At 57.7% G+C, this 24,783-nt stretch overlaps 2 protein-coding genes across 7 annotated transcripts in view; one reads left to right on the forward strand and one right to left on the reverse strand.

The window, feature by feature from the left end:
* Positions 1 to 24,783, reverse strand: part of TRAF7 (TNF receptor associated factor 7) — a 66,360-nt gene that overhangs the window by 38,068 nt on the left and 3,509 nt on the right. The window lies entirely within an intron of this gene.
* The window catches only part of PKD1 (polycystin 1, transient receptor potential channel interacting), a 48,340-nt gene continuing 29,262 nt past the window's right edge, over positions 5,706 to 24,783 (forward strand). For 4 of the 6 annotated variants that reach the window (XM_050774133.1, XM_050774137.1, XM_050774134.1 and 1 more), the window contains exons 1-6: positions 5,914 to 6,134; positions 22,859 to 22,930; positions 23,052 to 23,123; positions 23,394 to 23,563; positions 23,751 to 24,422; positions 24,542 to 24,725. In XM_050774133.1, the coding sequence (XP_050630090.1) occupies positions 5,914 to 6,134; positions 22,859 to 22,930; positions 23,052 to 23,123; positions 23,394 to 23,563; positions 23,751 to 24,422; positions 24,542 to 24,725 (1,391 nt within the window). Of the gene's footprint in view, positions 6,135 to 22,858; positions 22,931 to 23,051; positions 23,124 to 23,393; positions 23,564 to 23,750; positions 24,423 to 24,541; positions 24,726 to 24,783 lie in introns of all 6 variants that reach the window. The other 2 variants (XM_050774135.1, XM_050774136.1) reach the window with 1 other exon arrangement.

Here is a 24,783-nt window from a genome sequence, read left to right on the forward strand (position 1 = left end):
CTCAGCCTCCCGAGTAGCTGGGACTACAGGCGCCCGCCACCACGCCCGGCTAGTTTTTTGTAATTTTTAGTAGAGACGGGGTTTCACCGGGTTAGCCAGGATGGTCTCGATCTCCTGACCTCGTGATCCGCCCGTCTCGGCCTCCCAAAGTGCTGGGATTACAGGCTTGAGCCACCGCGCCCGGCCTATTTATTTATTTTTTGAGACAGGGTCTCACTGTGTTGCCCAGGTTGGAGTGCAGTGGCACGATCTCAGCCCACTGCGACCTCCCCATCCCGGATTCAAGCGATTCTCCTGCCTCAGCCTCCTAAGTAGCTGGGATTACAGGCGTGCACCACCACACCCAGCTAATTTTTGCATTTTTAGTAGAAATGGGGTTTTTCAATGTTGGCCAGGCTGGTCTTGAACTCCTGACCTCAAGTGATCCACCCGTCTCCGCCTCCCGCAGTACTGGGATTACAGGCGTGAGCCACTGTACCCAGGCATTTATTTAGTTTATTTTTGGGGGGGGGGTGGGTAGACAGGATCTCTCGTGAATTGCACATTTTTTGAGTATAGAATTGGATAAGTATTGACATATCTGTACACCTGTGAAACCATTGTGGGTGCACGTCAATCAAGAAAAGGTACACATCCATCACTTCCCTTTTTTCGTTTATTTATTTATTTTTTGGGACAACATCTCACCCTGTTTCCCAGGCTGGAGTGCAGTGGTGTGATCATGGCTCACTGCAGCCTCAACCTCCTGGGCTCAAGCAGTCCTCCCACCTCAATCTCCCAAGTAGCTGCGACTACAGGCGCGCGCCACCATGTCTGGCTAATTTTTCTGTTTGTTGTGCAGACGGTGGTCTCACTATGCTCCTCAGGATGGTCTCCCAGTCCTGGGTTCAAATGATCTTCCCACCTGGGACTACCACAGTGCTGGAATTACAGGCATGAGCCACTGCGCCCAGTCCATTATTTCCATCTTTACCTTTCAGTGATCTGGGCTGTCAGGGTGTCCAGCTGTCCTGTGACCCTCTTTGGGTGGTTCTTCAGGCCTCTCTACTCAGGTGGGAATCTCTGAATTAGGGTGTGCTTGTGGGAGCTTCAGTTGTGATCTGGGTTCAAGATTTGGTGCAGTGAGCAAGCGAAAGTACCCAAGAGAGCCTCTAGGGGGCGGTGGTGGTTAAGGCCACGTTCTTTTTTTCTTTTTTTTTGAGATGTAGTCTAGCTTTGTCGCCAGGCTGGAGTGCAGTGGCACGATATTGGCTCACTGCAAGCTCCGCCTCCCGGGTTCAAGTTATTCTCCTGCCTCAGCCTCCTGAGTAGCTGGGATTACAGGCACACACCACCACGCCCAGCTAATTTTTGTATTTTTAGTAGAGACGGGGTTTCACCACGTTGGCCAGGATGGTCTTGATCTCCTGACCTTGTGACCCGCCCGTCTCGGCCTCCGAAAGTGCTGGGATTACAGGCATGAGCCAGTGTCCGTCCAAAGGCCACGTTCTTACCTAAGCTTTTCCTCTGACCTTGCCTAACATCTGTAATGCCAACATAGTTAACAAGCCCTGTTTTATGTAGAGTACACCTTATTAACTGTGCTACTCAAAGTCTCTATATCTTTACTGACTTAAAAAAATTGTCTCTTTGGTCGGGCATGGTGGTTCACGCTCGTAATCCCAGCACTTTGGAAGGCCAAGGCAGGTGGATCACTTGAAGCCAGGAGTTAGAGACCAACTTGGCCAGCCTGGCGAACCCCTGTCTCTACTAAAATTACAAAAATTAGCCAGGTATGGTGGCACATGCCTGTAATCTCAGCTACTCATGAGGCTGAGGCACGAGAATCACATGAATCTGGGAGGCAGAGGTTGTGGTGAGCTAACACCACTGCACTCCAACAGCCTGGGCAACACAGCGAGACTCTGTCTCAAAAGAAAAAAAATTGTCTCTCTCTTTTTTTTTTTTTTTTTTTTTGACAGGATCTCACTCTGTCATGCAGGCTGCAGTGCAGTGGTGCAATCATGGCTTACTGCAGCCTTGACCTTCTTGGCCCAAGTGAGCCTCCCACCTCATCCTCCCAAGTAACTGGGACCACAGACGAGCTCCACTATGCCTGGCTAATTTTTTGTTTGTATTTTTTGTAGAGATGGGGTCTCTCTCTGTTCAGTCTGGCCTCAGTGATTCTCCTTCCTTGGCCTCCCAAAGGTCTGGGATTACAGGCATGAACCACTGTGCCCAGACAAAAGTTGTCTACTTGATCTGTAAACCTCAAGAGAAGGTGTGATAAACCCTCCTGCAATGTTTTTGTTTTTCAAAATCTTTGTATTTCACAGCTTAGCTTCGTAGGCTGATGTTCTTTTTTTTTTTTTTTTTTTTTTTTTGAGACATAGTGTTGCTCTTGTTGCCCAGGCTGGAGTGCAATGGTGCAATCTCAGCTCATCAAAACTTCCACCTTCTGGGTTCAAGCGATTCTCCTGCCTCAGCCTCCCGAATAGCTAGGATTACAGGCGCCGCCACCATACCCCGCTAATTTTGTATTTTTAGTAGAGATGGGGTTTCTCCATGTTGGTCAGGCTAGTCTCAAACTCCCGACCTCAGGTGATCCGCCTGCCTCGGCCTCCCAAAGTGCTGGGATGACAGGCGTGAGTCAGCGCGCCTGGCCAATACTCTATTTTTGAGAGCACAACGGTTCAGAATATATTCTACATAGGCTATACCTGTTATTGTGTAGAAAAACAGACTCTTTACCCATTTAACACCTTTTGCCTTAGGTTTATTTTTCTGGTATCAACAGTGGCACATTTACTTTGTGTTTGCAGTTTCCTGTCTTTTTTTTTTTTTTTTTGAGACAGAGTCTCACTTTGTTACCCAGGTTGGAGTGAAGTGGCACGATCTCAGCTCACTGCAACCTCCCCCTCCCGGGTTCAAGCAATTCTCCTGCCTCAGATTCCCGAGTAGCTGAGACCACAGGCGTGTGCCACCACGCCCAGCGAATTTTTGTATTTTTAGTAGAGACGGGGTTTCACCATACTGGCCAGGATGGTCTCGATTTCTTGACCTTGTGATCCACCCGTCTCGACTTCCCAAAGTGTTGGAATTACAGGCGTGAGTCACTGTGCCTGGCAATATATATATATATTTTTTTGAGATGGTGTCTCACTCTGTCGCCCAGGCTGGAGTGCAGTGGGGTGACCTCGGGTCACTGCAACCTCTGTCTCCCAGGTTCCAGCGATTGTCCTGCCTCAGCCTCCCGAGTAGCTGGGATTATAGACACCCACCAACACACCTGGCTACTTTTTGTATTTTTAGTAGAGACGGGATTTCGCCACGTTGGGCAGGCTGGTCTCCAATTCTTGGCCTCATGTGACCCGCCTGCCTTGGCCTCCCAAAGTGCTGGGATTACAGGTGTGAACCACTGCGCCTGGCCAGGTTTTCTTGTTTCTTTTCTCCTGTTCTAGTTTTCCCCTTTTAGGCTAACAATTATTAACTGTTAATAAAAACCCTTAGGTCTGTATTTTATCAAGAAACATTTCCCTAATGTCTTCCTCCATGAACCAAACAAGATCTCTGGCACATTTTATTTGCTCTGTCTTACCACATGGTTTTTGGTTTTTTGTTCTTTGTATTTTGGGATAGAGTTTCACTCTTGTTACCCAGGCTGGAATGCCATGGCACAATCTCAGCCCACTGTAACCTCCGCCTCCCGGGTTCAAGTGATTCTCCTGCCTCAGCCTCCTATCTGGGATTACAGGTGCGTGTCACCACGCCCAGCTAATTTTTGTATTTTTAATGGAGACAGGATTTCACCATATTGGTCAGGCTGGTCTCCAACTTCTGACCTCGTGATCTGCCCACCTCAGCCTCCCAAAGTGCTGGGATTACAGGTGTGAGCCACCGTGCCTGGCCTAATTTTTGTACTTTTGGTAGAGACGGGGTTTCCCCATATTGGCCAGGCTGGTCTCGAACTCCTGACCTTGTGATCTGCCTGCCTTGGCCTCCCAAAGTGCTGGGATTACAGGCATGAGCCACCATGCGTGGCCCAAATGGTTTTTCAAATAGTTTAGAATTTCATTTCCAGATAATTAATTTGCTTCTTTAAACCTATGTCTTTTCTATTTTAGAAATCCTTCCTAAACAATTGCATTTTACTCCACAACCACCTTCAAAGAATCATTGAGACTTGTTTAATGTGTTTTGCTCATTTGGCAGCAGTTTCTTGTGGCTGTATCTTCCCTCCACTGGAGTCTTTGAATCTTACGTCTGTCATCTGACTGCAATTAAAAGCTGGGTGTGGAATACAATCGCAGCCCTACCACCCACCTGCTGTGTGACCTGGTAAATGTCTTTTTTTTTTTTTTTGAGACGGAGTTTTGCTTTGTTGCCCAGGCTGGAGTGCAGTGGCACGACCTTGGCTCACTGCAACATCTGCCTCCCAGGTTCAAGCAATTCTACTACCTCAGGCTCCCAAATAGCTGGGATTACAGGCACCTGCCACCATGCCCATCTGATTTTTGTGTAGAGATGGAGGTTTCACCATGTTGGCTAGGCTGGTCTCGAACTTCTGACTTTGTGATCCGCCCACCTCGGCCTCCCAAAGTGCTGGGATTACAGGCATGAGCCACCGCTCCCGGCCAGTTCTTTTTTTCTTTTTTCCTTTTTTTTTTTTCGAGACAGGGTCTCACTCTGTTGTCCAGGCTCGAGTGCAGTGGCACAATCACGGCTTACTATAGCCACTGCCTCCTGGGCTCACATGCTTCTCTGGCCTTGGCCTCCTGAGTACCTGGGACTACAAGCGTGAGCCAGTTTGGCTAATTTTGGCTAATTTTTGTAGAAACTGGGTCTCATCATGTTGGCCAGGCTGGTCTCGAATTCCTGGGCTCAAGGGATCCACCTTCCTTGGCCTCCCAAAGTTCTGAGATTACAGAAGTTAGCCACTGCGCCCTGCTGGCAAATTTCTTAAACTGTCTGTGCCTCAGTGACTTCATTTAATAAAGGGAATAATTGTAGCACCTTTTTCCTAGAGCTGTGAAGATTCAATGGAATAAATAAGGCAATAAATGAATGGATGGGGAATGAAGGATGTGGGTTTCCTCCCTCTTGTCTTTCAATAAGCTCTCACCATCAACCTCCCGTTGCCTGTTGTCTCTCTTCCCCCTCTCTCCCTCTGTCTCTCTCTTAGCCGGGAAACCTGGGGTAGGGAAGCATGGAGTCAGCGGGAGGAACGGGAGGTTGCGGACACTGATTGGGGACGCCCACGGAGACAGTCCGGGAGAAGGATCGGGGTGGGGCCTGTGGCTGCTGCAGGAGGAGGAGGAGCCCGCGGCCCGGCCCACACCGGGGCAGAAGGGCGGAGCCAGGTGGCGCCCCGCCCACCGCTTCCCGCCCACGCACTTTAGCCTGCAGTGGGGCGGAGCGAGAAAATACCTTGTCCACCTCGCGCCTCTGCCGACTCTGCAGTGCGACGGGCGGAGCTTCAGGACGCCCCGCCTCCTGTTCCGCCCCACGTCGTATGCGACCCGGAGACGCGTGGGGCGGAACTTCCGGACGCCCCGCCCTGCTGTCGACCCTGCGGAGCTGAGGGTGAAGCCTTCGGATGCCCGTCCCTCATCGCTGGCCCGGTCGCGTTGAGGCGAAGGGGGCGGAGCCTGCACCCGCCCCGCCAACCTTCGCCCCGCCCGCCTCGCGCAGCGCAGGGAGGAGGAGGAGGAGCCGCAGCCCGGCCCGCACTGCAGCGCCAGCGCCCGAGCGGGCGGCCAAGCTCCTGGAGCGGCCTGTCCCCGAATCCCGAGCGGGCGTCGCTCAGCAGCCGGTCGCTCAGCAGCCCCGTCCTGCTCCGCGCCCGCCATGCCGTCCGCGGGCCCCGCCTGAGCCGCGGCCTCCGCGCGCGGGCGGGCCTGGGGACGGCGGGGCCATGCGCACGCTGCCCTGACGATGCCGCCCGCGGCGCCCGCCCGCCTGGCGCTGGTCCTGGTCCTGGGCCTGGGCCTGTGGCTCGGGGCGCTGGCGGGGGACCCCGGGCGCGGCTGCGGGCCCTGCGCGCCCCCCTGCCTCTGCGGCCCTGCGCCCGGCGCCGCCTGCCGCGTCAACTGCTCGGGCCGCGGGCTGCGGACGCTCGGTCCCGCGCTGCGCATCCCCGCGGACGCCACGGCGTTGTGAGTAGCGGGCCCAGCGGGACCCGGGAGAGGCCGCGGGGCGGGCGGGCGTGGGCGCGTTCCCTGGCCCGGTACTGGAAGCAGGACGCGGGCCAGGACGCTCCCAGGGCGAGGCTCCGGCGCGGGACGGCGGCCCTGCTAAATAAGGAACGCCTGGAGCCGCGGTTGGCACGGCCCCGGGGAGCCGAAAAACCCCGGGTCTGGAGACAGACGTCCCACCCGGGGGCTCTGCAGACGCCAGCGGGGGCGGGGTGCGGAGGCCGCGCTCAGCTGAGAGGACAAACAGTCGCTAATTGGAGGGGAATTGGGATGCGGCCTGGGGCTGCGGGATACCCTGGGAGGTGGGGATGGCTGTCGGGGGCGGTAGGGAAGACTTTCAGGAGGTGTCTGGACAAGGATTTGATGGATGTGCAAGAATTGGCCTGATGCTTAGGAAGGGGCGATGAGGTGGGTCCAGAAGAAGGGGGCGTGAACGTTGTGAGCAAAGACCGTGAGGCTGGAGGCTGGCCACGGGAGGTGGGCTCGCGGGTGGGCTGGAGTCATGGAGGGCCTCAGGCGCTCTGCTGTTGGGTTCCAAGGCTATCCTGAGAACAGGGGCGAGGGAGGATTGCTGTGAGGGATTAAAGCCTTGTCATGTTCGCTTTCTGGACATAAAAGCAACAGGTGGCCTTCATGGAGACGCTGCCCATAGCCAGGTCTGTGCCAGGGTCCTGTTGGGGGTCGTCATGCGGAATCCTGACCCTGACCCTCTGAGGTATAGGGACTGTGGAGATTTGCATTTCACAGATGGGGAAACAGGTTTGGAGAGGTGACACGACCTGTCCCAGGTATCACAGTCGGGACAGGATCTGTCCCAGGCATTCCAGTCGGGACAGGACCTGTCCCAGGTATCACAGCCGGGATGTGCATAGCAGGGATATGGATCTGAGGTGCTCAGGCTCCAGAGTTGGGTTGAAAAGGGCACAGGGGACTAAGATAAGCAGACAGTTGTCACCAGCGCTGGGGAGAGTCTCGGGACCAGTCTGATGCCTTGTATTTCCCAGGCTCCAGGCTGCTCCCTAGGACGCTGTGTCTCCCTGGGTGCGTGCTGGAGTGCTGGATCCCTGGGGAACGTGGCACATCCCCAGACTTGCTGAACATTGGGTGGGTCCTGGCATTTGGTTTTGTAATGTTTCTGGGTCACTCCTGCCTGTGGCCACCCTTCCTTAGGGTAGCCGTGTGTCCTTGGGGCTTTGCTGGTTGATCTCAAGGGTGGGAGAAGAATGGATTCTCCTGGACCCGTGGAGCTCGTACCTCTCTGGGCCACATTGCTCCTGCGCTCACTGACTGCTGAAGCGTGTCTTGCGGCCGTCTCTGTGGAGATGGCCTCCTCCTGCCTGGCAGCAGCGCCCACAGAATTGCATCAGACCTACCCACCCGTTGTTTCTGATGCTGTAGCCGAGGGCTCCTCTGTCTGCCAGTCTGGTCACTGGGGGCTCTGTCCAGGTCCTGCACCTGGGGTTCCTGCTTCCCAGCACCTGGTGGTGTCCATGTGAGCAGCCCCTCGGGAGCTGTCCAGGAGAGAAGGGCGCTGGTGGCGGCTGACCGGAGAACAAGGCCCAGGCTCTCCAGGCCCTCAGCACAGCAGTGGAGCCCCCACCCTCACCCCTGCCTTGTGGTGTTCCCTTAAGCTCTGATCCTGGGATTTGGAGGAGGGGGACCCTGGGAGTTGGTGGCCTGTCCCAGCCTGAGCTGGCAAGATTCCAATTGCCAGGCCCCTCAACTGTGCAACAGGGTACAGGGTGACCTCATGTGGGCAGGTGGGTGCTGTTCTGTACACACCTGGAGCTGCCGCTGGGAGAGTTCTGGAAGGTGGGGCGAGGGGACCCATGGGACATTGGGGCCTTGGGAAGGATGTTAAGGCCCTGGCTGGCCCCTGAGGCGACCCTCTGTGCTGTGGAGGCTGCCCAGCCATTTTGCTGTCTATCCTGCAATCTCCTCCTCAGGGAGATGGCTGGGTTTTCCCCAGGGGAGAGGGGCCGAGCTGGGGAGGTCGAGGACACAGATCACAGCTGCTGGCGGGTGTTTAAGTGCCCAGGAGCGTTGCTATCTGGGTGTCCCCAGCAGCCTTCCTAGGGGGCTCATGCAGGTGCCTCTCTACTTGTGGCTCCCCGGCTGCTGAAGCTCAACAGGAACAGCTGTGTCCAGTCCCCGATGGAGGACAGCCGGGGCTTCTGAGGCCACAGCCTTCCTTGGGTTAATGATGATGCTGAGAGGTGGCAGCTTTTGGAAAAGATGGCGCACTGCAAAATGTGCTGCCCCGCGTGGCTGGAAGCTTCGTGGGGAGACGTGGGCAGAGCTGTGACTGACTCATGGACCACCCACCCCAGAGCCTGCCCTGCCCTCCTTGCCCCTACCCTTCTCCCTCCTGACCCATGTTTTGAACCAAATTCCTTTTCTTTATCTGCAAGCATTTTGGAGGGCATGGCAATACCGCAGACCCACCTAACACAACAAACAATTCCTTAATGCCACCAAAGGCCTGGTGTGTTTGGATTTTTGGTTTAATAGTTGGAATCAGGAGCCAAATAAGGTCCACACAGTGCAGTTAGTTGATGTCTTCTTTTTTTTTTTTGAGACATAGCCTTGCTCTGTCTCCAGGCCGGAGTGCATGATCTCAGCTCACTGCAACCGCTGACTCCCTGGTTTAAGTGATTCTCCTGCCTCAGCCTCCCATGTAGCTGGTAGCTGGGATTACAGGCATGCACCACCACGCCTGGCTAATTTTTGTATTTTTAGTAGAGATAGGGTTTTACCATGTTGGCCAGGATGGTCTCAATCTCCTGACCTCGTGATCTGCCCACCTCGGCCTCCCAACATGCTGGGATTACAGGCATGAGACACCATGCCTAGCCAATGTATTTTAAAAATACATACTTTTTTTTTTTTTTTTTTTTTGAGACGGAGTTTCGCTCTTGTTGCCCAGGCTGGAGTGCAATAGCGTGATCTCGGCTCACTGCAACCTCCGCCTCCCGGGTTCAAGCGATTCTCCTGCCTCAGCCTCTCAAGTAGCTGGGATTACAGGCATGTGCCACCACGCCCGGCTAATTTTGTATTTTTGGTAGAGACGGGGTTTCTCCATGTTGGTCAGGCTGGTCTCAAACTTAACCTCAGGGGATCCGCCTGCCTTGGCTTCCCAAAGTGTTGGGATTACAGGTGTGAGCCACAGCACCAGGCAAAAATATATATGTGTCTTTAAGGCTGGTCAAGCAAAGCAGTGGGATTGGAGAAAGAACAAAGAATTCTACCTGGCTGTGATCAATTCATTGTAAACACCACTGTGCTTGGACCAGCCAGCTGATGTCTTTTGTTTTGTTTTGTTTGAGACGGAGTCTGGCTCTGTCATGTAGGCTGGAGGGCAGTGGTGAGATCTCAGCTCACTGCAACCTCCGCCTCCTGGGTTCAAGCGATTCTCCTGCCTCAGCCTCCTGAGTAGCTGGGATTACAAGCGTGCCACCACACCCGGCTAATTTTTAAAAATATTTTTAGTAGAGATGGGGTTTCACCATGTTGGTCAGGCTGGTCCCGAACTCTTGGCCTCAGGTGATCCGCTTGCCTTGGCCTCCCGAGGTGCTGAGATTACAGGTGTGAGTAATGTCTTTTATTTATTTATTTATTTATTTATTTATTTATTTATTTATTATTTTTGAGATGGAATCTTGCTCTGTCGCCCAGGCTGGAGTGCAGCAGCACCGTCTTGGCTCATTGCAAGCTCTGCCTCCCAGGTTCATGCCATTCTCCTGCCTCAGCCTCCAAAGTAGCTGGGACTACAGGTGCCCACCACCACGCCTGGCTAATTTTTTGTAGTTTTAGTAGAGACAGGGTTTCACCATGTTAGCCAGGATGGTCTTGATCTCCTGACCTCATGATCCGCCCGCCTCGGCCTCCCAAAGTGCTGGGATTACAAGCGTGAGCCACTGCCTGTCTTTTAAATGTCCGATGATGTCTAGGAGCTTCTCTTCCTCTCTTTCTTCTTGTGCAATTTGTTGAAGAAACTTGACTCCTGCAGCCTGGATTTCCCACTGTGTCTTGGGGGTGCCACCTCCGCGGTGTCACCTCCGTGGTACTGTGAGTGTGTCCTTTGTGTTTCTTGTAAATTGGTTATTGGAGCGGATATCCCATTGTCCTAGAGGTTGTCCTGGCTGGCACTGCCCTAGGTGTAGATGTCATTGGCTCAGGGCTGCCTGCTCTAAAGGCCACTTCCTGGTGCTGGGTGCCACTCACCCTGGCTGGGGGTCACCTGGGTCTGCTGCCGTCTCGCGAATGCTGGGGTCCAGGACTGGGCACATACGAGGGACTTGGTAGGTGCTTGGTTCACTGATGTAAAATATTGGAGCACCCAGGGCCTTGCCCTTTCCCACCTGCATCCCTGAAAGACAAGAGAGTGTCAGGGAGTGTAGGGGTGGGAGGCACAGCCCCCGGGGTCCCTGCCTGGGATTGGCGTCGGGGAAGATAGGCATTCTGGAGCGACCCCTAGGCCTGATGCCTTAGAGTGCAGCTGCCACCGGCATGGCTGCCTTGGGGGCTGACAAGGCCAAGGAAGGGCCCCCTGCTCCTATTTCTGGTCCCTGGATCCTGAGAGCGAAGACTAGGGATTGTCACCAAGGCCTCCATGAGCCCTTGCCAGAAGGAGTGCTGCCCTTGAGGGCTCTGTTATCACTGGAGCCCGCGTTCAAGCAACACGCAAATGATTCTCCAAGGATAGAGATAGATGATGGGGAGGGGGCTGGCCTGGAAGGACCCCCAGTGCAGGTGACACTGAAGCCAGGTTTCAAAGCTCTCTCTGGCCCAGAGAGAGTCCCCAAAGGGCAAGGTGACTGGGGGGCAGGGGTAGGGCCTCTGTCGGGAGCGCCTAGGAGAGGCCCGTGTCTTCTGGGAAGAGCCGAGCCCTGGCAGCCGAGCGGAGGTGGTGGGGAGGACTTGCATCCTGCATGTCCCAGCTGGCCTCTCCTGTGGTCCCTGAGCTGGATCCCACGTGGCTCCCGCACTCAGGCATTCAGAACGTGCATGCGTGGGAAACGGTAGTTTCTTTATTAGACACAAATGCAAACTCGCCAAACTTGTGGACAAAAATGTGGAGAAGAAATCACACACTCACTCCTGTATGCGATCGCCGGCAGGGGCCGTGGAGGAGTTGGGGAGGCTTTGGTTGTGTCTGCAGCAGTTGGGAATGTGGGCAGAGGAACCTGGAGCACCCGAGCTCCCGCTGCAGAGGCAACTGTGGAGACAGAGAGCACCTGCAGATCATCCATCCAGTGTCGGCTTTGCATCCAGATCATCCAGGGAACACTGTGACTCAGCAACAGACAGGGACCCCATTTAAACATCGGCAAGGGGCCACTCGCACCTGGAATCCCAGCAGTTTGTGAGGCCAGGGTGGATGAATCGCTTGAGTCCGGGAGTTTGAGACCAGCCTGGGCAACAGGGCGAGACCCTGGTCTCTAAAAAATAAAAGAACATGCCGGGCGTGGTAGTGTGCGTCTGTGGTTCCAGCTACTTAGGAGACTGAGATGGAAGGATCACTTGAGCTGAGGAGGTCAAGGCTGCAGTGAGCTGTGATCACACCACTGCACTCCAGGCTGGGTCACAGAGCAAGACCCTGTTTCAAAAAAAAAAAAAAACACACAGGATCCGAACAGAGATTTCTCCAGAGAAGACGCACAGATGGCTAACCCCGCGTGAGAAGATGGTCAGCCTCCTTAGTCATGAGGGAAACACAAATCAAAACCACTGGCTGGCTGGGCGTGGGGGCTCACGCGTGTAATCCAGCACTTCAGGAGGGCAGATTGTTTGAGGCCAGCCTGGGCAACATAGGAAGACCAACAAATAGATATTAGTGGTGGCACCTGTAGTCCCAGCTAGTTGGAAGGCTGAGGGAGAATTCCCTGAGTCTGTGAGGTTGAAACTGCAGTTAGCCGTGATTGTGCCCCTGCACTCCAGCCTGGGTGACAGGAAACACTGTCTTAAAAAAAAAAAAAAAAAAAAAAAAAAAAGCTGGGCGCGGTGGCTCAAGCCTGTAATCCCAGCACTTTGGGAGGCCGAGACGGGCGGATCACGAGGTCAGGAGATCGAGACCATCCTGGCTGACACAGTGAAACCCCATCTCTACTAAAAAATACAAAAAAACTAGCCGGGCGAGGTGGCGGGCGCCTGTAGTCCCAGCTACTCGGGAGGCTGAGGCAGGAGAATGGCGTGAACCCGGGAGGCAGAGCTTGCAGTGAGCCAAGATCACGCCACTGCACTCCAGCCTGGGCGGCAGAGCGAGACTCTGTCTCAAAAAAAAAAAAAAAAAAAACCAGACTGGGTGCGATGGCTCACGCCTGTAATCCCAGCACTTTGGGAGTCCAAGGTGGGTGGATCACAAGGTCAGGAGTTCGAGACCAGCCTGACCAACATGGTGAAACCCCTTCTCTACTAAAAATGCAAAAATTTGGCTGGGCGTGGTGGCACATGCCTGTAATTCCAGCTACTGAGGAGGCTGAGGCAGGAGACTCCCTTGAACCTGGAAGGCAGAGCTTGCATTCAGGCAGTATCATACCACTGCCCTGTAGCTTGGTCAACAGAGTGCGACTCCATCTCAAAAAGAAAAAAAAAAAAAGCCGGGCATGGTGGCGCATGCCTGTAGTCCCAGCTACTTTGGGGGCTGAGGCAGGAGAATCACTTGAACCCGGGAGGCAGAGGTTGCAGTGAGGCAAGATCACACCATGCACTCCAGCTTGGGAGACAGAGCAAAACTTCATCTCAAAAAGGAAAGGTCCGGGAAAAGCCTGCACCCGCTCCCCCGCGGTGGCCATGCCGGGCCCTACGCTGAGCCCTCTGTTTTCTTGTCTCTCCATTCCTCATCACGGTGCTGCAGGGTTGGAGCCACTCCTGGTCCCATTTTACAGACCAGGAAATTGAGGCTCTGAGAAGCCGTGGTGGAGATGATTTCATCAGCATGCTCTGGGGCAGACCCCTGGAGCCACACAGGGGGTGTGGGGCCCACACCAGTGCCCTGGTTTATAGACAGAAGTGGCCATGGCGCTTCCAATTGGGGCTGGGATGTGCTTGGACTAGCTGAGGGGCTGAGGGGCCCTGCGCCCAGGTCCAGCTGTTTGGGTGCTGCCAGCCCCTCCCACCTGTCCCGCCCAGGCTCATCCCTGCTGTGTCCCTTCCCTCTGGTTTCCTGTTCAGTTTTAGGAAGGAGGCTGGGAACCCAAGTGTAGGGAATTTGGGCCCTGGAGTCAGACCTGGGTTCACATCCCAGCGCCTCCATTTCCGCTGTGACCTTGGTCCAGTGTCTCAGCCTCAGTTTCTTCACCTGTAAAGTGGGCTCCATGATTAGATGCGCCCTGTGGAGCAGTGGAGCAGCGACCTGGTTCAGCCACTGGTGGCCCTAACAATCATAACTTGTTAAAGTAGCTCCATCGGTCCCCTCGGGGGTTCTGGGGGCCCGTTCCCCTGTCCTGCATGCACTGTGAGACCTGCCCTGCCACAGAGCAGAGTGTAACAGCCTGAGGGTGAGGGGCACCCAGAGCCAGGCACTGTGCCCGTGCTCAGACTGGATACTGGGCAATGGGAGCCAGAGCAGCCTGGATGGGTGGACTTCTGTGGACCCCTCAGCATCCAGCCTCGGTGCCTTCAGCGCAGGGCCGCGTGGCTGTGGGGGCTCACAAGACCTGGCCCACTCCTGCTTGTGCCTGCACCTGAGTGTTCGTGCATTGGTGCCTTCTGATGCGTTCTAGTGTGTGTGAGACATGCGGAGCTGGGAAGTGTTGGCAGAACTGTGAGCGCCGTCTTCGCTCCTTTTGTTCTTTTGACCTAAACTGGCATGCAGCACTGCCTGAGTTCTGTTCAGTGCCTGCTCTGACGTGCGGACCCTGCTGCAGCCTTGCTGTTAGGCAGTGGCGGTGTGTGCCATCATTGGTGGGCACCAAGGGCCTTTGGGAGCTTTGGGGAGGTTGTGCCAAGCCTGAGCCCCGACATCCCCCTTCCTGGCTTTCTGTGGGCTCTTCTGAGGCCAGGGTGTCTCTGCGAGGGCCTCCTGCTGGAGCCGCCTCCGTGGATCTCTTCTGCCATCCTGGCCCACGAGCGGGTGATGCGCTGGCCACTGTCTTGTGACAGTGGCCTGGCACTGCTGCCAAATGTGGGTCCCGCATCTGCAAGCCCCTACCTGGGTCCCCTAGGGTATGGGGTGGCTCTGCCACTGCCCTCGCTCCCCGACCTTGGGGTGCCTCTGCCCCAGCTCGGGGGAGACCCTGCCTAGGATCTCTCCAGTGAGGAAGACACTTTGGAGGGAGACACACGTGTTCTTTTTTGGAGCTCTGCAGTGGCCGTGGAGCCCAGCCCACCAAGCGCCCTGGGATGAAAACATCCCGTTGCTGTCTGGGCCTGGCCCGCGCTCTGCTGCCTGCGCTCCAGCTGGCTGAGGCCGGGCACGTCTGCGGGCAGGCACAGCGGCGGGGGCGCCACAGTTCCCCTGCAGAGTGAGTGCAGCTGGAAAATGCAGCTCACGCCCTTTCCCAGAACACCTCGCTCTTCATGGCTTGGCAGCTGTCCTCGCCGAGGGGCCGGGGTGCCCAGGCACCGGTGGCAGGAGAAGGGCTACATCTGGGGCTGAGGTGGGCAGCGTCCTTTTCTCCCTGCAGCTCCCAAGGCCCAGCCCTGGCCCAGCTGGCGTTCCTGACCTTAGCAGCTCCATGATCTGAAGACAGGCTGGGTCCTGTGAGGCCACCTCGGAAAGGGCTTTGTGTCCAGGCAGGGGCGGAAGCCAGCTCTTCCTTCTGGTTGAGGCAGGAATGAGGCCAGTGCTGGGGCAAGCCGTTGCCCAGGGAACGTCACAGCTGTGGGAGTACAGGGGCTCCGGGTCCTGAGCCCATCCACTGTGCATCGTGGCCCTGGCCTCAGGCTGGCTCGTGCCATCATTGGCTGTGCCCACAGCTGAGTGGGTGATGGAATTCCAGCTGCCCGGCCGGATCCGTGCTGCTGCTATCTCCAGGGCACTGCTGCGCCCGCACAGCCGGGCTCATTGGCCAGTTCACTTGCCCCCCCACCCTCTTCCTGCCTTGGCTTCCTCCATTGACACACTGGACCCTGCTGGCTGCCTGGGGAGGTGTTTGGGGGGTGGTGTGGGGGAGGGGGGCCCCTGGAGCCTCAGTGTACTCATCAGGAGCATAGGGCCAGAGCAGCACCTGCCCACGCCGGCTGTGACGAGTCAGAGTGGAGAGGGACGCGAGGGGTCGCGGCGCCTGGCTCCGTGTTGCAAGGAGCTTGCAGGCACTCCCTGCAAGCAGGGGCACCAGGAGCCGGCCCTCATTCTCCCCTTGACCTGGAATGGTGACCCTGACCCCAGCGGCAGGTGGACATGTATATGAAGCACCCTCCTTCCCACACCCCACAGGTGGGCTCGCCTCCAAACGGCCCTTTCTGAGCTGACTGTGTCTTTCCATCCGTGTAGGCAAGGACATCACAGACTCCCCTTCCCCATCTCCCTCGTTCAGGCTCCGAGGCCGGAGTCTCCATCCGTGTGCCTGCCTGTGGGTCCCGGGAGGACCTGAGGCTGCCCATGTCACCCCCAGCGTCTCATCCCGGGAAGAGTTCAGCCATGGGAGGGATCTGTAAGGACAGAATGCCACTGGGTCTGGGGCTCCCCGGCTAGTCTCACACCCCAGGACCAGGACCCAGAGACCCTTATGCAGGGCTCTGTTGTTTGGGCCCTGGCAGCCTCGTCCTCTATCCAGAGGCTGCAACCCCCATCCCTCGTGGGGCCGGGGTTGCGGCTGGCCTCCCTGGCCCTCCCCATGGAAGTGGTAGGTGGAGCCAGCAGCCGTCTGCCCAGCCTGGGGCTGCACTGTGTTCCTTCAGATGAGCGCCGTCCCAAACTGCAGCCCGTTAATTTAAACAGGATCATTTCCGGCCCTGGAAACCGCCTCACTCTCCTTAAATAGAAAGGAGCACAACACAGAGGGAAACAGATGAGGTCATGGCTCGCCTGGCCCAGCGAGGAAGGGGCCGCAGTGGGGGTGGCACTGCCGCCTGTCCCCTGTCCTCTCCAGCGCCCACACTGCGGCCCCTTTCCTCACCCTGGGCCTGCTCTAGGGAGGGATGGGCCTGGGGGTCCCCTTGCTGGGCTGAGGGGAACCGTCTCCTCCAGGAGAGGATGGGGCCTGGCCGGGGGCAGGGGGCCTCCCCGGGTCTGGCGTCCCGTCCTGCCCCTGCCGAGGGAGGAGCAGTTACATAAGCTCCACAGGCCCCTCCGAGCCGGTCCCCCCAGCCCAGTTTCCAGTGAGGCAGCCAGCGCGGGCGGGGGTGCCGGGCCTGGCGCACGCCTGCTGCTGACCACATGCGTCTGGAATGTGCAGATGTTTCTTTGGGGGCTCCGTCTGGCCCCCAGACCCCACTTAGCATCTGGTCTGGGGAGTGGGCACCTGGGGCAGTCAGCTCTGAGTGTGGGGCTCTGAGGCGGGTCCGATTTGTCCGTGGCCATTCCCTCTGCTGTGGATTGGGAGGGCCCTGGGGGCTGCCCCACACCCAGGGAAGTTCTCAGCCCCACTGTCGCGAGCCCCGACCACGGCTCCTCCTGCCCAGGAGCGCCTGCGGGGCAGAAGGCCCAGCCCCAAGACTTCCCGGCCCTGCCAGCCTCAGGCTTCACCCACCCTCGCGCCAACTGTGGGCAGAGCCCAGGGGAAGGCAGGAGAGCCGGCGCCCGGCTGGGAACATCCCTGAGGGGCCCACACTCCAGGGCCAGGGGGCCTGACCTGGGGTTCACACGCCTGGGTGGCGGGCAGACCCGCTGCAGCATGAGACACGTGTCACCTACCTTGGGCTGGCAGGCTGGCCCCGCTGCCCACAGCCCTGGGACATGGCCCCACCTGCGACAGGGGTGTGGAGGGGCAGCCTCCAGGCCTGGCCACATCCTCTGCTGTTCCTGTTCCTGCTCCAGGATGGTGCTGGGAAGGGGTGAAGCCCCCACTGTGGCCACACACCTGGGACTTCCTTCTCCACCTATTGGTGCCCCAGCAGCCGCTAAGGAGTCTGCTGGGTCCTACGCTAGGATGGTCCTAACTCCTCCTGCCTTCCAGATCAGACACTCAGCGCTGGGGGCCCCTCGTGTCCTGGGGCTGGAGCACCGTCCTGCCCCCCATGGGGGTGCGCTCCTCTCAACAAGCCTGCTCTCAGCTTACCTGGGAGCACATCCTGGCCCTCGGTCACCCATCAGGCCGTCCCTGTGCACCTGGCTCCCACCCTTCCAGCTAACAGCAGGAACTGGGGCGAGGGGTATGTGGGGCAGCAAGGCCTTGGGACTCCAGAGGACCCTGCACTCCACTCTTTGTTCTTGCCTGGGCTTAGGGCCACCCCGTGGTCCTGCTGCCAGATGCCCGGGCCCTGCTGTGTCCTCCATCCTTGCAGGGAACCAGAATGTGGGGGCAGGGCATCAGACAGTGGTGATGATGTCACCTGGCGGGTGCAGAGGAAGCCTGAGGGGCGGGGTGGGGGGCTGGCGCGAGGCCGCCTGGCTAGGCCTTGGCGTTCCCCCAGAACAGCGATGGCAAAAGCAGATGGAGATGTGGAAAAGTACGGGAGCAAGCGGGGTGAGGACTCCACAGGGACCCCTGTGCCCATCCCTGTTCCTGAAGCCCACACCTGAGTCCTGCCCAGGGCAGATGCCTGCACACCATGGGGGGCTGCATCTGGCTCGTGTCTGGGCTGCAGCTTGGTTCTGCTGTCCTGGGCTCTGGGAGCTCGGCTGAGCAGAGTCTCCAAAGCCTTGCTGTGTTTCTGGGCCGTGGGCCGGGGTGAGGGCCGGGAGAAGGAGCCAGCCCAGAGCCTGGCGTGCAGGGAGTGTGTGGCCAGCACCCGTGACAGGCGAGGCTGCCTGCTGGCGTGGAAGAAGTGTCCATGGCACCCCAGGCCTGGTCCGCAGTGGGGTGGGCAGGGAGTGGGTGGGCTCTGGGGTCCTCGGCTGACCTGACCCCATGCCTGCCCTGGCTTGTCAGCTCCCAGCAGCAGCCATTCTTGATGGATTTTCCAGAAAATGGGATGTGGCCAAACATTTTCAGGCTTTTTCTTCTTTCCTTCCTCCTGTGGCCTTTGTGGGAGCTGCTCCCCATGCCTAGGGGCAGGTGTGAGAGCCTGTGCCCCCTCCCCAGGGCTGTTTCACAGCTGTGTCCCTTCCAGGGGGCCTGCCTGTGTTCACCGTGGCCTCTGCAGCACCCCTTGCCCCCTAGAGCTGCTGCCTCATTTCTCCCTGAAGCGTTGGTTCTGCTGCCGCTGCAGCCGCTGGCAAGTCCCTCCTCAGGTCTAACTGCCGTTCCTCATGGCACAGTGTCCCCCTCGGGCATGATGCTTGGGCAACGAGTGGGAGTCTGGCTGCCTCACCCTGTCTCGAGAATGGCCTCTTGCTGGTCTTCCATTCGCCGGCCTGTCCCATCCCACAGTGGGATGCTGTGGACACCCAGCAGTGCGGCTGTGGGCACCCCCGTCCTTACGGGCAGTGGGGAGCACCTCAGCCCATGTCCCCACCTTGGTGTAGAGGAGGGGACGGCAGAGAAGCTGAGTTCAGTTAGGGGGAAAACGGTGGCCCTGCCAGAGGGGCCATTCCCTGTGTGCCTGGCCCCCAGATCCTCTCCCCTCCTGGACCCCAGGGTACTGGCACAGGCTCTCTGAGTGTCCCAGAGCCTGTGGGGGAAGGGAGCTGCACCCCCAAGCATGCCCCCCATCTGCAGATGGAATGAGAAGCTCCGGGAGCCGGGTGCCCAGCACCTCGTCTATCTGGGCACGCAGCCCGGGTCAGGGCCCAGCTCCACCGTCAGTGGCTGGTGCTGCTTCCTGGCGTGGAGAAGGCCTCGTCTGCTCTGTCCCCCTCAGCTGGGGTGGCCTCTGGTCCCCTTTGTTGGTTCCCCTCTGAAGCCCCTGCCCTGGCCCCGGGTCCCTCCGGGCAGCCTGTGTGTGCGTCTCTCCTGGGCCAGGGTAGGCTGCTATGGGAGCGGAGCTCCGATAAGCAGGGCTGGAGGCTGGCAGGGGCCGGGCGGGCATTCAGGAATGGAGGCCACCCTACCTTAGGCCTGGCTGCCAGGTGGTCATTGCTGGGAAGAGCAGGTCTGGGCGGAGGCACCTGCTGGGTCACGTGTGGGGAGGGTGACACCTGGGGAAGTAGAGGCCCATGGCAGGCGGCTAGGCCTTGGGGGCCTGGGGAGCAAGGGGTTGGCGTGCAGAGCTGGGGAGGGAGCCACAGTCCCTGTGCCAGGTGCACTACTGGGAGGGCGTGGGACCAGGAGGGGCACCCAGGGTGGGCAACATGGTGACCCCGGAGGTGCCTGAGGCCGAGGGAACATGGAGTTCTCGGTTTGCCCTGGCTCTCTGGCTTCTCACCTGCTTGTCACCAGCACCAGGACCTGGTTTGTACTCAGGCAGCTCTGAGAAGAGAGACATGCTGCCGCCCTGTGGTTTCTGTTGCTTTTTCTCCACTGACTACTGACATGGACTGTCTTTCCCACAGCTGTGACCAATTGTGCTTCTTTTCATTGCCTTTTTTTTTTTTTTTTTTTTTTTTTTGTTTTTTTTTGAGTTTTCCTTTTTTTCCTCCCTCCCTCCTTTTTTCTTTTTCTTTTCTTTTTTTTTTTTTTTTTTTTTGAGATGGAGCTTCACTCTTATTGCTCAGGATGGAGTGTTGGAGTGCAGTGGCACAATCTCAGCTCACTGCAACCTCTGCCTCCTGGGTTCAAGTGATTCTCCTGCCTCAGCCTCCCGAGTAGCTGGGATTACAGGTGCCCACCACCACACCCAGCTAATTCTGTATTTTTAGTAAAGATGGGGTGTCTCCATGTTGGTCAGTCTGGTCTTGAACTCCTGACCTCAGGTGATCCGCCTGCCTTAGCCTCTCAAAGTGCTGGGATTACGGGTGGGAGCCACCGCACCTGGCTCCTTCCCCTTCCCCTTTTCCTTCTCTTCTCTCTGTCCTCCGTTTATTTCCTTTCTTTTCTTGTTTTCTTTTCTTTTCTTTTTTTTTTTTGAGACGGAGTCTCTCTCTTTCGCCCAGGCTGGAGTGCAGTGGTGTGATCTCGGCTCACTGCAACCTCGGCCTCCCGGGTTCACGTGATTCTCCTGCCTCAGCCTCCCGAGTGGCTGGGACTACAGGCGCCAACCACCATGCCCATCTAATTTTTGTATTTTTAGTAGAGACCGGGTTTCACCCTGTTGGCCAGGATGGTCTTGATCTCTTGATCTCGTGATCCACCCCCCTCAGCCTCCCAAAGTGTTGGGATTACCGGCAGAAGCCACTGCACCCAGCCCCTTCCCCTTCCCCTTCCCCTTCCCTTTCTCCTTCCCCTTCCCCTTCTCTTCTCTCTCTCTGTCCTCCCTTTCTTTCCTTTCTTTTCTTGTTTTCTTTTCTTTTTTTTTTTTTTTTGAGATGGAGTCTCGCTCTGTCGCCCAGGCTGGAGTGCAGTGGTGTGATCTTGGCTCACTGCAAGCTCTGCCTCTGGGGTTCATGTGATTCTCCTGCCTCAGCCTCCCGAGTGGCTGGGACTACAGGCCCCCACCACCACGCGCGGCTAATTTTTGTATTTTTAGTAGAGATGGGGTTTCACCCTGTTGGCCAGGATGGTCTCGATCTCTCGATCTCGTGATCCACCCACCTCAGCCTCCCAAAGTGCTGGGATTACAGGCGTGAGCCACCGTGCCCGACCTCTTTTTTTTCTTTTTTTTTTTTTTTTTTTTTTTTTTTTTTTTGAGACGGCGTCTTGCTGTGTCGCCCAGGCTGGAGTGCAGTGGCCGGATATCAGCTCACTGCAAGCTCTGCCTCCCGGGTTTTTACGCCATTCTCCTGCCTCAGCCTCCCGAGTAGCTGGGACTACAGGCGCCCGCCACCTCGCCTGGCTAGTTTTTTGTATTTTTTAGTAGAGACGGGGTTTCACCGTGTTAGCCAGGATGGTCTCGAACTCCTGACCTCGTGATCCGCCCGTCTCGGCCTCCCAAAGTGCTTTTTTTTTTTTTTGAGACGGAGTCTCGCTCTGTCGCCCAGGCTGGAGTGCAGTGGCGCGATCTCGGCTCACTGCAAGCTCCGCCTCCTGGGTTTACGCCATTCTCCTGCCTCAGCCTCCTGAGTAGCTGGGACTACAGGCGCCTGCCACCGCGCCCGGCTCATTTTTTGTATTTTTAGTAGAGACGGGGTTTCACCGTGGTCTCGATCTCCTGACCTTGTGATCCGCCCGCCTCGGCCTCCCAAAGTGCTGGGATTACAGGCGTGAGCCACCGCGCCCGGCCTTTTTTTTCTTTTTCTTTCAAGACCGGGTCTTGCTCTGTCACCCAGACTGGACTGCAGTGGCACAATCAGAGCTCACTGCAGCCTCGACCTCCCTGGCTCAAGCGATCCTCCCGCCTCAGCCCCCCAAGTAGTTGGAACTACAACTACACACCACCATGCCTGGCTGATTCTTTTTTTTTCATTGTAGAGATGGGGTCTTGCTATGCTGCCCAGCCTGGTCTCAAACTCCTGGCCTCAAGCAGTCCTCCCTACTCTGCCTCCCAAAGCACTGGGATTACAGGCATAAGCCACCACACCCAAATTCCTTTTCTTCTTTTTAACTGGAATAGTTGACTTTTTCGTTCTTAGCTGTGTTGGGAGAGTATTTTTGGCCTTCAATATGTCATCTAAGTTGCTAGTGCTTTTCTCAGCTTGTAGTTTGTTTTCTGATTTTATTTATATTTTGTGTAGAAGTTGTGTATTTTAGATGGAGTTAGGTCTGCTGGTCTTTGATGTTTTAGTTATTTATTATTTATTTATTTTTGAGGTAGAGTCTCGCCCTTTCACCCAGGCTGTGGTACAGTGATGCGATCTCAGCTCACTGCAGCCTTGACCTCTCTGGGCTCAAGCGATTTGTCTCACCTCCGCCTCCCGAGTGTTTGGGACCCCAGGCGCATGCCACCATGCCTGGCTGATACGTATTTTTTGTAGATATGGGGTCTCACTGTGTTGCCCAGGGTAGTTTCTAAATCCTGGGCTCAAGTGATCCTCCCGTCTCAGCTCCCACGGTGCTGGGTTACCGGCGTGCGCCCCCGTGCCCGGCCATCTTGGATGTCTCGTTTCTCCTGGGTTTATGCCTCAAGATGGTGCCTGCTCCCTGTGCTCCCTGGTAGCCTGGTAGTGAGCCTGCTTCTCACACATTCATACCTGGTTGTGGTCCCACAGTGGAACCACCCTGCTGGGTTAGGAGCAGGAGATGGGGGGCCCTCGGGTCTGTGTAGGGGCTGTGGACAGGGTTGGGAGGCCTTGGCTCTGGGGGGGACTGTGGACAGGAGATGGGAGTCCTTGGCTCTATGGAGGGTCTGTGGACAGGGGACAGGGACAGGGGGCCTTGGCTCTTGGGGGCGACTGTGGACAGGAAATTGCAGGACCTTGGCCCTGCATGGGATGGGTTGGGGGTCTGTGCGCATCCTGGCCCTGGGCGGACAGGTCTGTGTGGCACTCGGCATAGGGCTGAGATGGGTACAGAGGGCTGAGGCCCCCAGGCCTCTCCTGGCTTGGTTTCCCCAGATGAGCGTTCATTTGGGTCTTCCATCAGAAAGACCCCTCCTGACCTCAGGGAGTGGGGAGCTCAAGGGTGGGAGGCCATAGCTTGGGGGTGCTAAAAGTGTGTGGGGTGGGCCCAGGGATGGCCTGGCCTACTAGGGGCTCTGGCCCTGACCCACTGCCACTCACTCCTCAGAGACGTCTCCCATAACTTGCTCCGGGCGCTGGACGTCGGGCTCCTGGCGAACCTCTCGCAACTGTCAGAGCTGTGAGTGTCCCCCAGCCTCGCCAGCATGCAGGGTTCATCCCAGATGGGCCGGCGGCACCGCCTCTTGCTGCTCGGCTGTGGGGGCTTCCATCAGCTTTGCCGAATCCCCCCTCTCTTCCAGGGATATAAGCAACAACAAGATTTCTACGCTAGAAGAAGGAATATTTGCTAATTTATTTAATTTAAGTGAAATGTAAGTTGTGGTTCTTTGGGTGGGTGTCAGTGGCTGGACCCCAGGCCCCCAGCATCCCTTCTGTCCTCCCAGTTGGTCTGTGTCCCATTCCAGGCTTGAGACCAGATCCTGGGGGCAGTTCACTGCCTGCTTGGAGCCCCCCAGGGCCGGCTTGGTTGGGGCAGGGGAGGCGGTGCTGTCAGTGTGGCTCCAGGGCCTGGTTGCTGGTGAGGGGCTGGTGTAGACCCTTCCCACCAGACCTGGTCCCCAACTCCTGCCCCTGCCTTGCAGAAACCTGAGTGGGAACCCGTTTGAGTGTGACTGTGGCCTGGCGTGGCTGCCGCGATGGGCAGAGGAGCAGCAAGTGCGGGTGGTGCAGCCCGAGGCGGCCACGTGTGCTGGGCCTGGCTCCCTGGCTGGCCAGCCTCTGCTCGGCATCCCCTTGCTGGACAGTGACTGTGGTGAGTGCTAGTGGGTGGGGCCAGCTCTGTTGCTCCCAGCCAGGTGGAATCTGGGCCCTGCAGACACCTGGGAGGGCCTCCGGCCCAAGAGAGCAGCATGGGAGCCTGTGAGTGTGGCGGGTGGATGGGGGGCATGGGGTGGAGCCAGGAGGAGGGGAACCCAGGGTCTAGCGGCTGCCTCTTCTAGGTGAGGAGTATATCGCCTGCCTCCCTGACAACAGCTCAGGCACTGTGGCAGCAGTGGCCTTTTCAGCTGCCCACGAAGGCCTACTTCAGCCAGAGGCCTGCAGTGCTTTCTGCTTCTCCACTGGCCAGGGCCTTGCGGCCCTCTCGGAGCAGGGCTGGTGCCTGTGTGGGGCAGCCCAGCCCTCCAGTGCCTCCTTCGCCTGCCTGTCCTTCTGCTCTGGCCCCCCGCCGCCTCCTGCGCCCGACTGTGGGGGCCCAACCCTCCTCCAGCATGTCTTCCCTGCCTCCCCAGGGGCTGCCCTGGTGGGGCCCCATGGACCCCTGGCCTCTGGCCAGCTAGCAGCCTTCCACATCGCTGCCCCGCTCCCTGTCACTGCCACACGCTGGGACTTCGGAGATGGCTCCCCCGAGGTGGTTGCCGCTGGCCCGGCTGCCTCGCACCGCTATGTGCTGCCTGGGCGCTATCATGTGACGGCTGTGGTGGCCCTGGGGGTCGGCTCAGCCCTGCTGGGGACAAACGTGCAGGTGGAAGCGGCACCTGCTGCCCTGGAGCTCGTGTGCCCGTCCTCGGTGCAGAGTGACGAGAGCCTCAAACTCAGCATCCAGAACCGTGGCGGTTCAGGCCTGGAGGCTGCCTACAGCATCGTGGCCCTGGGTGAGGAGCTGGCCCGAGGTGAGTGCCTCCTGCCCACCTCCCCTTCCTCCCCAGGGCCATCTGGGTGGGGCAGAGCCTGGTACCCCCATCTTAGGCCCACACTGACCATTGACACTCTCATTCCCACCGGTCTCCAGTGGTGCACCCGCTTTGCCCCTCGGACACGGAGATCTTCCCTGGCAACGGGCACTGCTACCGCCTGGTGGTGGAGAAGGCAGCCTGGCTGCAGGCACAGGAGCAGTGCCGGGCCTGGGCTGGGGCCGCCCTGGCCATGGTGGACAGTCCCGCCGTGCAGCGCTTCCTGGTCTCCCGGGTTACCAGGTGCCTGTCCCCACCCCTGAGGGGCCAGAGGTTGGGGGATCTCCAAAACACTGGGGCA

The sequence above is a fragment of the Macaca thibetana genome, chromosome 20 (assembly GCF_024542745.1).
Source record: "Macaca thibetana thibetana isolate TM-01 chromosome 20, ASM2454274v1, whole genome shotgun sequence".
Taxonomy (NCBI): domain Eukaryota; kingdom Metazoa; phylum Chordata; class Mammalia; order Primates; family Cercopithecidae; genus Macaca; species Macaca thibetana.